General features: G+C 36.5%; 1 protein-coding gene across 1 annotated transcript; it reads left to right on the forward strand.

Annotated features, from left to right (window-relative positions):
• The first annotated feature begins 725 nt into the window (after positions 1–725).
• On the forward strand, positions 726–10,113 carry SUCNR1 (succinate receptor 1). Its single transcript, XM_090271007.1, has 3 exons — positions 726–833; positions 6,379–6,444; positions 7,024–10,113. The coding sequence occupies exons 1-3, from the start codon at positions 726–728 to the stop codon at positions 7,975–7,977; spliced, it is 1,128 nt and encodes a 375-aa protein (XP_090127133.1). The 3' UTR covers positions 7,978–10,113.
• The last annotated feature ends 6,184 nt before the right edge of the window (positions 10,114–16,297 follow it).

Consider the following 16,297-nt stretch of genomic DNA (forward strand, 5'->3'; position numbering starts at 1 on the left):
TCAACTGTGGCATTCAAATTTAATTACTACTGCCTGCACAGCTAGGGACATAGCATAAACCTTATACTTCATATCAAGCAGATTGATTGTTTACTTGAATATAAATCTAATATTCAGAAAATCCAGATGTGTTTTCTGTCTGAAATTTCGGTGATGTGCTTTCAGGTGCTACGCAGACCACTGACTGTTAATGTGTGAATTGCCATGGGTTGAGGTTCTCTTACCTGGTCACCTCCTCTTTCAAAAATCATTAGCCACCTAATCTATTTTTTTATGTCTCTTGACTTTAATTATAGAAAATAAAATCGGAAATAGCTGCAGCTCTAGTATCCAGCTTGCTAGTACACTGACAGAACACATATTCAGACTTGCCTGTAAATTGTGTTTTATAGTTCCCTCAAAATTGTTGATAACAGCTATTTCGTTGTTATATGCCCAATATAGAATTTACCAAAAATTCTCAATTTTAAAAATGAAAAGAAGCAGAAGCAATTGTATACCCAACATAAACAATACTAACCTTCAAATGTGAAAATAAACATAAAAATTTAAAAACACTTTACTGTTGTTTTGATAGTGAGCAAAAAAATTTCAACAGCAGTCTATTTGTGAAATGAGCAATTCGTTTTGTGTCTTGGCTTCACAGGAAGTTCTCCCACTTGAACTTGACTTGGAGGTTTGACTGAATAAATTCACTTTTGAATTATTAATCTTGGCTGCATGATATGCAAATCAGACTGCACTATGTCCAGAGGCACAGCACTGGGTCAGAAGCTGTACTAAGTTGCTGGCAAAGGATTTCTGCTGTGGGATCAGGACCTTCTGACAGAACAGTAAGTTATAATGTAACTCATGCTGCCCATGTATATAAAGTAAAGACAAGCCTACTGTTTGGTAGGGGTGTCTTTGAAAAATAGCTTGTGTGCAGTTAAGGCTTAAAGTAATGTTTAAATGAACTGTCTGAACTGTTGTTTATATGAACATGTAGGACAGCAAAAGAAACTAAAAGAAAGTCGTAGTTTTTTCCTTTACAGTTATTTTTTTAACAAATTTAATGCTTTGTTTTGGCTTCCAAATACTAAAGTTATTGTATTTAAGGAGGTCGATTATATTTGCTTATGTCTTGGTAACTTATATTTCAACAAAAACAGTAATCAGATTTACCTAAATATAATTACTTGGAAAAATTTAAAGTTTCTAAGTCATATGAAACAACTATCATATAATATTTTTATGTTTAGAAAATAATGTGTAAGAGGAAATTTTAAAACTTAAATTTAGAAATTACATTTGTAAAAATTGCTTATTTAAAAATATAATTCAGTAAGGAAAATGGAAAATTGCAGAAACCATTGCTATTATACCTTCAAAAACATTTTATAATTGATGAGTTTTTTTTAGGAATTCATAAACATACAATTTGACAACATACTTTGACTTCTAGTATGATTTCTGCAATACACAAAAATTCAAGTCATCAATATTAAGTTCTTGTATCTTTTCAGTGTGAATATATTTTTATGCAAATGGATTATTAATGAAAAAGCAACTTTGTTAAAAGTACTCATATTACTATGTAAATTTGGCTTAAGAAAATAAGAATATTTCATAGATGTTCTTTATATTCATGATTACAAGAAAAAAAATTAAAAACTAATAAATTATCAAGTATGTTTTTTAATTTGTTTTAAAAATATGCAAAATGTACATTTTTAAAAGCCTGGATATAATCAAAGTGAAAGAAACAGTATTCTCAAGTAAAAATTTAGAACTACTGATCTGCTTATGTGAGTAAATTGAATATTGCTTGCATCTTAATAATTCTCAGAGGCGTAGATATATTTTTGAATATATAATTAAATATTTTACTTTAATTGTCAATACTTAAAAGCCAAAATCTTGTTAAAAATAATTCAGTCAAGTCATATATAACTCGTTTATTATAATTTCTATTTCCTAAAATTAAAAATCCAACAACTAGAAAGTGGAAGAGAAAATATTAATTTTTCATATGGAAATTTCCCTTTAGTTGGAAATTTTGCTTAAAGGATCAGCTTATTTCATCAATTTGTAGAATTGAGATGGCCACACTAAAAACACACTGAACTGCAAACATCATCCAACTTTGAATCTATAATCCTGGAAACTGTGGCTCCCGGTGAGGTTAAATTAACTTGCAAATATTAGCCTTATATTTATAAAACTACAATTTGTTAATATTAAGGACTTAGAAATAATGTTTTTTAATTAAATAAATCTATCAAAACAGATTTAAAAAGCATATTTTGTAAAAATAAATTAAAATAAATATTAAACTATAGGATGGTATTAAATATCAGGAGTGGTTGGTTTACAGGTTTACAGATGATTTTGACTTCTTTTCACTTACCTGCATTTACTGAGTGTTACATGATAAAGTGTTTAAAAAAAAAAGAATGCTACTCTGAGAAGCAGGAGACAAAGGTGACTAGTTATTCATTTTACTTATTTCAGTCCTGGTATTCTTTATCCATACTCTCTGATCCCAGTGAACATTTCCAAAGAAGAAGAATTCTCCATGGCTTCAATGTGGCCCCAAATTTGCCTGAGTGCCAGCTATTGGTAATCTACCTTCTAGTTATGGTCCTCATAGCTGGTTTTTTTCCTTTCATGGCAGTCAAACCTTTCTGCTGCAAATAAGCTACTCACAGAAGTCAGTACAGTACGTTTAAGAACTGACTAAGCAGAAAAATGAGAGTTATGGTTAGAAAAAGAGGAAATTAAAAAATGAAACAAGTTTTTTGTCTTCAGGAAACTTTCTATTGTCATAATATTCATTTGAGTGTGTACACCACCTTTCTGAGTAGTCCCAAAGTAATAAAGTTGCCCAGAACTGAGCTGTGAAGAACAACAATGTTGAAAGCTTGGCTGAATGAGAATTAGACTCCAAAACAGTCTGCAAAGAGAGGACGGAGGACAATAGGAGGTGGCCGTGTCACAGAAGGAAGGAGGAACATGTTTCCAGAAGTCATGGAATTGAAAGTAGCTGGGAGTAGAGTTAGAAATAATAGTGAAAAATCAACATTAAACTATTTTTAAAGATCTTTTAAAAATTTTAACCATTTTATTGTGTATATAAAAATTTTTAATTTTTAATATTAACAAATATATACTGACATGGAAAAAAGTAAGAAGCCTAAATAAATCAAAAGGAGAAGCACACTATAAATATTATCTGAAATCTTATCACTAAGGATAAAGCTATTAATACTTTGGTACATGTCCTAGACATTGTAATATTTATTAATTTCAGATGTGAATTCCTATGTCTTTAATTATCCTTAATTTTTAAAAGTTACCCTATAAAATATATCTTAAATGTTTCTTTCTACCAGTGTGTGTCTGAAACATACCTACCCCTAATACAATTACTATTTTTGAATATTAGTCATATCATAGGCACTGATTTTATCATGAAATAGAGCAATGGGCTGAATTTGGTGGACTCACTACTTATCTGATCATGGAGAAAATATTCCCAAAAATATTTTCTAAAGAGTAAACGGTTTATATTTAACTTTCCACTCATCAAACATTTATAGACTGCCTACTACCTGATAGTCACTGTGCCAGCTATAGAAGATAAACTACAAATAAGATAAAGTTGAGAGAAATGCTAAGAAGCAGCTCAGTATAAATTGAGAACATAAAATGTGGAGTCTAATTTAGACTGGTGGGTCTGAGAGCCAACCTTGGGAAACCCACACTCAAACAGATATCTGAAAGAAGTGTAGATATAAAACACACTCTGTGATGGGGGCAAGAACCACGGGGCAGAAGGTCAGTGAAAAGAGATTCAACATGAATATGAAGAAAGTTCTCTGTGCATTCAAAACATGGGAAGGAAGATGAGCAAGAATGAGAGTAATGCTAGGTGAAGCTGAAATGGAGTGTAGGTGCCAGATCATGCAGGCCATGAAGTCCTCATTAAAGAGTTTGGAGTTTATTCCTTAGATAGTGGAGGGTCACTTAAGCATTTTGGTTGAGGATAGTAATATGATCAGAATTTCAACTGTAGTTTTAAAGATTGTTTAGCTGTCATGTTGAAGGGAGACAGAGAGGTGAGGAATCCAAGACAGAGGTGATTGACGGTGGTCTGGACTAAAATGGTGAAGAAGGGGTGGAGCAATAGGAGTGGCTTTGAGAAATATCCGGACATTATAGTCAACGAGACTAGGTAGTTTATTTGTAATTGGAGGTGAGCTATAGATGACTTCAAAAATGTTTTTATATTTCCGAGGTGAAATGACCTGGGTAAATGGTGAGGCCATGGACGGAGTTAGGCGGAGCCATAGCAGAGTCAGGAAGGAAGGTGAAATATTTAGTATAAGATTTCTGGAGGCTCTGAGGCCTGTGAGAGATTCTCCGTGGCAGTAAGTACAAACAACTAAAACTTATAAGACAGGCCCAAGCTGGGATATAAATTTGAGAGTTGTTAATACATGGATGATCATTAAAGGGAGAAAGTGGATAAGATCATTCATGAAGAGTCTAGATAAAAAGTTCAATACTGAGCCTTAAGGAACTCTACATTTAAGAGTTAGGCCAAGAGGGCATAGGCCACGCAAGAGCCTGCAAAGAACAACCGGGAGAAAAGAAGGAGAGTTAGGAAATTGTCATTTCATGGAAGGTGAAGGAAGAGAATGTTTCCAGAAGTCATAGTATTATAAACAAACAAACAAAAACAACAAACAAAAAAAACAGCAGATAAGAAAGAAGACTGGTAAAGAGTGACTGTTGGTTTGAGTGAGGCAGAGACTATTTTGGTAGAGTGGCAGGTCAGAAACCAAATTGAAGTCAAGGGAATGGGGTGTCAAGATATCAACACCAGCTTGTAAATCAAGCTATGACAGCGAGAGAAACATTTGAAACCAGGGAGAGTTGTTTGTGTCTGCTCCTTGCTTTTAAGACAAGACCAAGAGTATTTATATGCTAAGAGAAAAGGTGTAGCTGAGTTGGAGGAGAAGGCTGGAGAGACGGGAAAGAGAGACTTCGGATGACATAGCAATCTTGAAAATTTGGGACTGAGTTGGACCTGGAGTAAGCCCAGAGGAATAGACCTTCTCTGCTGTCACAGAAAGGAAGGAGGGGAGGACGGGTACAGAGACAGAAACCAGAGAATGAACATGCTGTGAATGGGCTCTAACTCAGGGAGCTCAAAGACAAAAGCATCTGCTAATGATGAGTAGGTGGAAGAGGTTTAAAAAATTGGAAAAGATATGACATGGAGAAATGTAATGAATTGCATGGAGTTGGGGAGAGCAGTAGCATCAGAGAAGCTCAAAGATAGAGTGAAGCCATTCTGCCCAGTTTCCCAATAGCATCCATGTGTCTGCTGCCTGAGGAAGTTCCTGTCCAGCTTTGTCTAGAGGTGAACTTAGTGTCAGGTTGCCATGATAAGACTCAAGGAGAAGCTCAGAGGAATTTAGGATGTTTTAAAGAGTGGTTTAAAAAACAGCATCAAAATACTGAACTTGTCATATCCACAATTCCATGAATTATTTTCATAAGTAAAACACTCTGAAAACACCAGCAATATTTTACTGAAATAGACTACTTAAACTAGATATGAGTTTCCCAAATGCCTATGATAACAACTTCTGCTCATTGTTTGCATGTTTCCTAGAAAAAGTACTTCAGGCTTATTTGATATTTTTTCGCTTTCTTTACCAGAAGACTGTTGAAAAAAATCACTTGACTGTAACAACCAACACTCAGAGTTCTATTTGATAAAGAGGTTTTTGGGAAATTTTATTTTCCATCTTGCTTTTGTCCTCACAAGACATAAGTAAGATTCAATAGTTAACACTGGCAATCCAGTGCATTTTTGAGAAATTTAAGTTCTTTAAGAACCCCACCCAACCACAAACAATTTGAGTTCATTACCAGAGGAAGCATGGCGGGTGAGCAAGACGTCTGAGGTCTGAATGAATCAGAGTGCGTCTTTTCATGACCCCTATTCAGAAGATGCTACAATGGAGTTCTTGCACGAGGTGTAGGACCTGAGGAAGATACCTGATTTTCCAAGCCTCAGTGACTTTATGCTTAGAATAAAAATGGTAACAGTCCCAACTCATTACTAAATGAGACAGTCCTTGGAAGGTAGTGGTGGTACAGTGCCTAGTACACTATAAGCTTTTAATAAATAGTCACTGCTGTTATTATTACTAAGATTTTTAGATTTATATTTTTGAATTGTAAAAAAATTATGTTTCAGAATTGGAGTTGCATTTCACAGATTTAGTAAAATAAGCATAATACTTTAACAACATAGAGACTAAGTAAAAGTTATTAAACTATCAAGACTGCAGTTATAACAATCCTTGTTTCCTCTTCTAGATTATGGTTCAATCCAATTTAACTCAGCAGAATTTGCCAAACAACTACAATATGCTGGGGACCATGGTAGGTCCTGGAGACTTTACTCTTCACTTAATTCCACTTTCCATTGGCTTTCTCACAGTTTTTAAAATCCTCTATGTGTGTTTCCACCTCAGGACCTTTGCATATGCCTTTCATCATGTCTGAAATACTCTTTATCCTTATACAGGGTGGGGCATATGTAGGTTTACAGTTGCGAGTACACAAAACACAGAGTTCATTCTTTAAGTATTATTTACTAATTATTTTCCATATGAACAACTGTCAACATACTTTTGCCCCACCCTCTATGGCACTCACTTATTTTTTTTTAATTTTCTGATTCTTCTTAAAGCATTAAAAATTGTTTGAGATTAGAAACTTTTGTTTAACTCAGAGCTGTTATCTCCACTGCCTAGCACATCATTCAAAGGTATCAATTAATTTTTTCAAATATTAGTAATATAAATGTATGTATACATATGCACTCCTTACTAATGTAAAACCACTCTTCCTATAGTTCGACTTTTAAGAGTTATTTTAAAATTATTACTTTGTTAAGTACAGTTATATCTTTAGTCGTAGTCCAGTAGTTCATCCTTATATTTTCTCTCTCTTTTTCAGGCAGAGAATGCATCTTGCAAAAACTGGCTGGCAGCAGAGGCCGCCCTGCAAAAGTACTACCTTTCCATTTTTTATGGGATTGAGTTCATTGTGGGAGTGCTGGGGAATAGCACTGTTGTTTTTGGCTACCTCGCCTGTCTGAAGAACTGGAACAGCAGTAATGTCTATCTTTTCAACCTCTCTATCTCTGACTTGGCTTTCTTGTGCACACTTCCCATGCTGATGAAAAGTTATGCCCATGGAAAATGGACATTTGGAGACGTGCTATGTATCAGCAACCGATACGTCCTTCACGCCAACCTCTACACCAGCATTCTTTTCCTCACTTTCATCAGCATTGATCGCTACCTGCTCATAAAACATCCCTTTCGGGGACATCTCCTGCAAAAGAAAGAATTTGCTGTTTTAATCTCTTTGACCATTTGGGTTTTAGTGACCTTAGAGCTCATGCCCATGCTTCTTTTTATAAATCCTGTTTCAGCTGACAGCGGCACCAGCTGCCATGATTACGCGAGTTCTGGGAACCCCAAATACAGCTTCATTTACAGCATGTGTCTAACCTTCTTGGGATTTCTCATTCCTCTTTTTGTGATGTGTTTCTTTTATTTCAAGATTGCCGTCTTCCTAAAGCAGAGGAACAGGCAGCAGGCCACCACTCTGCCTTTGGAAAAGCCTCTCAACTTGGTCATATTGGCCGTCGCGATCTTCTCGGTGCTTTTCACTCCCTACCACGTCATGCGCAACCTGAGGATCGCTTCTCGCCTGTGGCCCTCGGAGCAGCCCCAATGCACCCAGGCCATCATCAGCTCCTTATACATTGTGACTCGGCCTTTCGCCTTTCTGAACAGTGTCATCAACCCGGTCTTCTATTTCCTTGTGGGAGATCACTTTAGGGAGATGTTGGTGAATAAACTGAGGCACCACTTTAAATCCCTCACATGCTTTAGAAGATGAGCGAATGGAGCGAACGGACCGATGGTGTTTCATTCAGAAGAGAATGAGGTGCCTGGGGAACAGGACGTTTTACATAAGCAGCTGTAGCCTAGTTAAAGTTTGATTCACTCACAGTCGTAAATCAGAGAGGGTCACAGATCTGCCCCTGATTGAAAGACATGGTGTACCCAGAATATGTAAAAAAAGGAGAGGATGGGGATTTATTTGTGTGTTCACCTATAAGTTGAAAGAAGTTGGACCTGCACAAATGTTTGGGCATGTAAATCCTAAACCCTAGGTGTTATAATACCTCAATCTTGTACGAAGAATAGAAGATGGATAAGGCAGCAAGCTGTCTGCATTTAGTCATTGGATGGATTGTAAAAAGAAATTGGGCAACATTCTCTGTGTTATTCCTATTCATACTATCTTATAACTTTATGGGAGAATTGAACAGCAGATTATACATACATTATTAAATATTAAATATTGTTGTTAGAAGTTGTGCTCTTAAGAAAATTTAAAGTAAACAATAATGAGCAGGAAAGCAATATAATAAGTTCAAGGATGCTTATATATTCCTTTATAATGATCATGAATTGGGTCATCTTTTAATTAATCAGTCCTTTTGTGTTGTATAGTTTATAGTGTAAATAATCATATTACATAAAGATATTTTGACAAAGGGAAAGAAACAGTTGAGCTTGACTGTAAGGGAATTCAGATGCAAATAGGAAGAGATACCAAGAAAAGCTGCAAAAACCTTGGCGTTAGGGAACCAAAAGTGCCTATCAGGAAACTCAAAGCAAGACAAAACAACACGAAAGTGAGCAGACCGTGTGATGAGTGTGCCATCTGGCATTGACTTGTCACACCTGCATCGTCACTGTGGGCAACTATATTAAAGTTTATTAGCCTTGCTGCTCTTTGTTAAACAGTGAGCTTTAAAGTGTATTAATATCATAAAGCCAGCAAATGAGAGGAAATGAAGTGATAATACCAGAATTTGTTAGGTTAATACTCACTTTTGGAGAAAAAAATCATAGTTTATTCCCACTCCCAGCCCCACCCCCCATTATTTTGTATGCACTGGGAGAGTTTACAAGGAAAACTTTATCGTAGAGAGAGTGACTCACATCTGGGGGGACCTTGTTTTCACAGAACATCACATAAGACCATTGGGAGAAATGTTCTAAACAAAATACACTCCATGAAATTGTAGAATAGGAGGAATATCTATGTGCATATCAATATGGATTATAATCAAGAGGGTTAGACACCATTTCCTGCTACAAAACAAATTCAGGGGAAAATTTTACTGCATAATTTGCTTATCATATGCAACAAAATGTATCTATGGCCACAAGTCTATGTTCCTTTTCTGATAGTAGCTGTAAGGGGTGAGTAACGTGAAGGATAAAATAAACATTATGAGCACAGAAGCATAAAATCCTATTGTCCTTCCTATTGTAAGATACTGTAGTACTGTTATATTCTGATGTTCCAAAAACCCAAAATATTCCCAGTTAATGCTTTGATACTGCAAGCAACTGAAAGATTATGAAAACAATACTCCCAAAGGATGTATTTTCTAACCTAGTAACAGACTTTTAAGACTTTTTTATGCCTTGCCTTTGTTATTAATACTTTAAATTTTTCAATATAATTTTATAACTTACAATAAACTGAAAACAGAATTTCTGAATTTCTTCATCAGAAAAGGCCACAAAGAATATTTTAGGAAAGAAATATTTGCTTATTTCTGAAAACTTAACATATAATTTAATTGTAATTTGTATTTTATGCATGGGTTTTAATTTGTAAAGATGAAATTAAATTTGCCCCACCTCTACTGCAAGAAGTGGCAGGATTAGACTCCTTCTAATAGTACAGTGAAATATTTTGTGAAACCATAGAGTCTTACATATATCTGTAACCGAAATGTTAATTAATTTCATAACAATTTCTTCATTTTTTTCTTGCTCAAATCTATCATGTGGTAACTTAATCCTCAACAGACTAAGCAGACCTGCCTTAAAATTATGAGCGATTCCCTTTGTTTTCTGTACTAGGTAATTGTAAGAATCACAAACAATAAATAATGGAAATCGTTTTTGCATTTGTGGTTTTCAGAGGAAATAAAGTTGGGTGTTTGTATCTTGTCTTTGAATTGGCTCCTCAGTGTCTTCAGAATCATATCTAAACTATTTGGTCCAGCATTTTGCTGTCTGGACCCTTCTACTCTTCACAGGTTATCTCTTGCCATTGTCGTCACAAACGATATCTTCCAGACAAAGATCACTACTTTATTTCATTATATTCAGAACTTTCTTCAGAGTGTGCACCTGGATGCTCACCCCTGTTCCATCATGCACACATATAAAAAAATTAAGTACAGTTTAAGATCTATCACATCTGTTTCTCCTTCTTGTTTAGGAGTAAAGAAGCAAGCTAGTGACTCTCAAACCAGTAGGAGATAATTAATAGATGAATCATGGAAAAGGGGCGAGGAAATGACATTCCGCAGCTCCTCACACATATCTCTGGGATCAGAAGGAAGATTGCTGTCACCAAACACAGAGAAATAGGAAAATGTAGCTAGATAACTTTGCAAATAAATTGGAGATAGACCTATAACTAGATGACCCTTAGTTAATCACACCCTGAGTTAAGTAGTTAATCGCATTAGATTGTGAACCCAGATTAACCACCAATGGAGAAATGGGGGAGAAGGAGAGGGGAGGGGGAGCTAATTGTGTTATGGAGGGGGAGCTAATCACATTAGGATAAAACCAGTTTACTTTGTCTACTTAGTGCTAATGCCCCTGGCTGGCTGTGCGCCCTACTCTGCAGACTCGTGAATAAACGCCTCTTTTTGCTGCTCAAGTCCTGTGTGTCCCGGTGATTTATTGTGAGTGGTTATCACATTCTTAAACCATTCTTTTATATCTTCTCCCCAAATCTGGAAGTAAATCTGTCTGCCTCAGGGGCTTCAAGCTTCTTTTAAGCACCTTGAAGTATACTTGTTTAAATTCAAATCAACTCTAAGGTCTAAATGTCTTAAATGTCTGTTTATTATAAACAAAGGTCTTACAGAGCAAATTGGAATTCAATATGTCTTGTAAGTGTGCATGATCAAACTATTTTCTGTCATCACCACTTTTATAAGTGATGCTATTTTACATAAAGTGTCTATGCACAAATATATGTGCCAGCTGCCATTGCCCTGTCCCTTATGCTTTCCAGTATACTTTTGAGCAGTTTCAATGGATGTTAATAATCTGTGTCTGCTAGATTCAAATCTAGGTCACTTTGAAGTTAGCCTTCACTGATTGCCTCTTCTCTTAAGTATGGCTCATAATTTCCTGTTTCATCATGCCAAATAAGTTCGTATTATTATCTGGAGATTATAAATAACATGTTGTGGAGACTCTGTATTTCATGTTCCATTGACAAGCACTATTTGTTTCATGGCTGAACTCATATTCCAAATTCTGTGATCTGAATTCAGTGATTTTAACTTGAACTGTGCTGCTTAGACTCTATCCAGACATCCATAGCTCACAGGTCAGTTAAAGACTTGAGCAGAGTTTATGCACAGGAAAGGGTGTTTCCTTTCTGTACCTCTCTTTTCTCCAGCTGCTGAGTTCACCCAGAAATTGTCCTTTGCTTTCTCATTCTAAGTGGACTGCAAGTGTCTCTTCAGATTTTAGAAACCTTGCTAAAATGGTCACTTTGAGCCCAGCATAGTTAGTTCTCACTATTTTCTGTCCCCACACTTCTGTCAAGGGTCACCAGCATTCAATCTGTCAACGAGGAATGTGAGCTCTTGGCTATAAGTATTGAAGATGTCAGAATATCAAACATGAATGGTTACATGAAAATAAATATATTTTTTCTTAAACCTAGCTACCACCATGTGACAGAGATTTTTCATTATGTCCCTATAACAATGTAGAAAAGACCTTAGGTTTCCCAGTTGTCATCTCTCTGACTAGATCTATGCATTCAAATTAGTAGGGCAACTACAAGTTGGTCTTGAGTTCAAGGTCACTTTCTGATCCAGGCTTACCAGTATTGAGTCAAGTGTTTTGATCTCAATTTGTTATGGATTCCTGTGGGAATACTCTATATGTGAGTGTTTCAAAGAGTAAGATATAAGATTAGTCAAGATTTAGGCACCAAATCTCACCCTAAATTGTCACCCAAAATGATAGTGGTATAAAACACTTAGGTAGCACTTCAGATGTGCCAGGCACAGCTACTCCAGCACAGTATATAATTTAACTCATTCAACTCTCACCCAACCTTATGAAGGTTACAGATGAAGAAATTGAAGCTCAGGAAGTTTAATGACTAAGTGGTAGAGGTTAATTCAAGAAGCATTACAAAGCTAGGCTGTTGTAAGCAACAGTCTCCTCACACACACACATTACCCCAAACCCCCATATATTGCAAGATAAAAATGAAGAAGGAAAATTCTTTCCCATTTAACCTTGGAACATTAAGCTATTTTGAGTGATATAATATCCATTGGGATTGGTGGTGACTCCCATTAGAGCACAGGACACCAGATCTAAGTGGAAGTATCCATCAGAAGCCACGCGGTTAGTCAGATCTGTGTTCAGCAATCCCAGCAGGCTGCTCTGAAAAGAAGTCAGTGACAGGAAAAGGAAGCATGAGCATATTTATGAGTGTAAGTAAGACAAAACCCAGTGGCCTTACATAAATACACACCTAAGCTGGATTTTAGGTATGCTGAATAGGTGGAGCATAAGCAAGAGAAAACACTGCTATTCTGTGATTCTCGTTGCACTCTTAGATTGGCAGGTGTGGAGAAAATCTTGACATATACATAAAAACTTGCTATATAGAGAGATAAATATATGCATATTTAATACATTTAATAAGAAAAGCTCACTATATCAATCATGCAAGCATTTGGTATGTATGTCACACTTTCTCATTAAACTGCATCTATAACAACTTTAAGCACATGGGCATTTGATGTCCAGTCAGACTGACTTTAAAGGACTTCCTGCTGCTGTTACAGGAGTAATAACAGAAGGAACTCAGCTTCAGGAAAAGAGAAGCTCAGACTAACATATTGGGAAGAAGAATAGATAAGGATGTCCAGTGGTTAGTAAGTGAATTGAGGGGATATTCAGTTTCAGATAAGAACAGACTTTCTCTCCTTTGCCTTTCTGCTAATTCAATGGGCTTCCATGAGAAGCAATGTGTTCCCTGTCATTGGCTATGCCATGTGTTGTGGGAGGTGCTATAAAGAGTGTGCAGGTCTTAGATGGCCCTGGATGAACTCTGGGTTCCCTCCTACTTGGAGACTCTGTTATTGTAGGCACTGCTCCAAGCATAAAAGAGTCCTCTAAAACAAACAAACAAACAAACACAAACTTCAGGCAGCTAAGGTTAGTCATAGGAAGAAAGAAAAAAAAAACCAAAAAAACAAAAAGACCTTTTCATCTGCACTGAAAGCACCCTTTCTTATATTGAAATTGGCACTAATGGCATATTCAGAGTAGCTTTACACTATTTAAAATTATACAGATGGATATCAGCTAACACTTAGAGTGCTTACTATTTGCAGGACCCAACGGTTCTAAATACCTCCATATGACTTATCATTGGATTCTCCTAACAGATTCAAGTGGCAGGTATTATTATCTTCATATCATAGATGAGGACATCTGTGCACATCAAAGGTAAATAGTCTGCCAAGGGCTGGTAAATGAAGAAGAAAAGACATGAACCTAAATAGTCTGACTCAAAACATCTACTATGCAATGGAGATGATAATGGTAATAATAGCATTAACAGTAGCTACCTAGAGCCAAATGTGTTCTGTTTGTACAGCTAAATCCTATGCTGTGCTCACAAAACTTACTCTCTCCTTTACTCTTATCCACAGCCCTAGCAGATACAGCTGAGGAGACTACTCGTAGCACAGTTATGTATCTTATCTCCACAAGTAGTCAATGAGTGAGGATTTGTGCTCAGAGGTGTGTATTTATAAGATCCCCGTCCTTCACACTCTTTATGTAGTTTTGTACAGCTGTGGTCTGTCCACCTCATGTCATTATTTCTTTTGATGTGCTCCAACTCTATTTGGCTCTCTCTCTCTCTCTTCTAGGAAACCTGTATCAGATGTTCATTCATGCTCGTGTAATAAACTAGTAGCTCCCCAAGGCAAATCAACACATGGGGCTGGTGAGTGAACCTCATGGGCTCACTCACCACACTGCTCAGGTTCTCCTTGAAGGAACTTTGGACCAATTACTGTGTGGCATTACCTTCAGGGATAGTTCTTAGTATTTATTAGAATTCCAAACTCTCACCTGAACGAAAAACAAAGATGGTGTGAGCTTTCAGGTATAATTCTATTTCCTATTTTAGTTTTTCAACACTACAGAATTTATAACAGGTTAGCATTTTGACAATTCGTTATATATAAACTAGCTCTAACTGGAACACTTCTTTGCGCTCTTACCTAAATAAGACTTGACGATATGCATTAAATTTCTTTAGTCATTCTTCCTTTTCAACTTCCTTTAGCACTCTGTTTGTAATAACTAAGCTTCATCAAGATAAGTGAAAGGTTTACTGTCCAGATGTTGCATTTCATGAAAAATAATAAAAGAAAATAGAGTTCTCATTTTTCTCTTAGTGTAATCCCAGAGCCCAGGGTATTGATAACTCCTTTCAGAATAAGCAGAGTCCCATGGAGACTTGGGGGGCTGGGGAGACCATTACCACTATGTCAGCCATGCTAAATACATAAGGAATGCTGCTGCTCAGGCTTTCTGCTTTACCTTTCCATATTTGTTCTTTTACACACACACACACACAAAAAAAAAAATGATGTTGGGTAATGATCTGTTCTTGAAAAAATCTTTCTTTCTAATTATCTTCACTACATTAACTTTTACAGGTCATGACAAATGACTTTCTCATGACCCTGAATTTCCTGGTTTTGTTTACTCAGAGCAATTAAACAGGGAAGTTCTCTACATATCTTAGAATTTTAATACATAAAACTGTCTCAATTGACAGTTCCAAAGACTATAAGACTGACAAGGAATATAAACAACGTGAATATATAAACATTGGTACCATCTGTGCCACTGGGGGAGGTGAAGCCACAGGCAGTGCTGTTCAAAGTGGAGTACAGATGAAATCTGAATTATATGATGTTTTAACAACAGATTTTCCTCTCTGGAAAAGCTCTTACTCCAATATTAAAATTAATTTGCATCCTTTAAGACAAACAGAATGGTATAGGCATTGTTGTATCATACTAAAGATAAGAAAGTGCCTCAAGATTTCTAATTTATCTTAATTAACACACACACACACCCTTTTGTAAATTAAGAATTGCTGTATGTATTTTTCTTAGATTAGAGATCATATATCTTAATTTCTACATCATTACATAAGTCCAAACTAAATCAATTTTTACATATACTAAAAACTCTAGCTTTAGACACCATCAGGAGAATAGTTAACAGTGAATCACAGACGTGAGGCTCAAATGCAACACAGGAGTTGAGTCATAATATTGAAGGAAACCTGAGGGTCAGGATGAGACAGAGGGATCTCATCAGATCACGGGGAGGAGCAGGCAGGGGCTGTGGGAGGAGGTTGTCCAAGGCCAGGACAAACAGTGTTGGCTGAGAAGCTGAACGCCTCCTGAGTGCATGGAACTATGGGCCAGAAGGTATAAAATAAAAGGAGGGCAGAGACTGGCTCTCAGGCTCCCTTCCTCAAGGATGCCTGGATGATGGTGCTGCAGCTGCCTGTGGATGATATTTTGGGTGGAAGAAGGAACTCCCAGGATCAGGCTTGGCCTGGCAGAGGGTGGAAGGATTGTTCTTCCTTGAGTGTGTTAGAAGGGATGGGCTCAAGCAGAGGCCCGCCGTTCTTCCAAAATTGTGTAGCTTTTGTGTCTTATGTTGTTTTAGTTTGTAAACTAGTCCTGTAGAAATAAGATAATTAAAAACTAACAGGCAGAATGATAGGAGAACTCAGGAGTTAAAGATATTAGCCTTAATTGATAGGCTTAAGTGATTAAAGCTATAATTAAGGAATTGGAGTTTAGCTTTAATTGATAGGCCTAAGTGACTAATACATGTGGGAAGCTGTTATTCCAAAACTGTGTAGCTTTTGAATAAAGACTCCTTTCATTTATCACCAAACTGTTACCTCTGGAATTTTGCCTAGAGGGTGGCGGTGGGCAGCAGGACCCCACTCGCTGTTTGATAATAGGGAGACTCTAGAAAGGGTTCAAAACCAAAGGCAAGCACTTGATTATGAGTGAGGGAGAATT

Source organism: Furipterus horrens, unplaced genomic scaffold (genome assembly GCF_987537825.1).
Source record: "Furipterus horrens unplaced genomic scaffold, mFurHor1.1.pri manual_scaffold_1, whole genome shotgun sequence".
In the NCBI taxonomy this organism is placed as follows: domain Eukaryota; kingdom Metazoa; phylum Chordata; class Mammalia; order Chiroptera; family Furipteridae; genus Furipterus; species Furipterus horrens.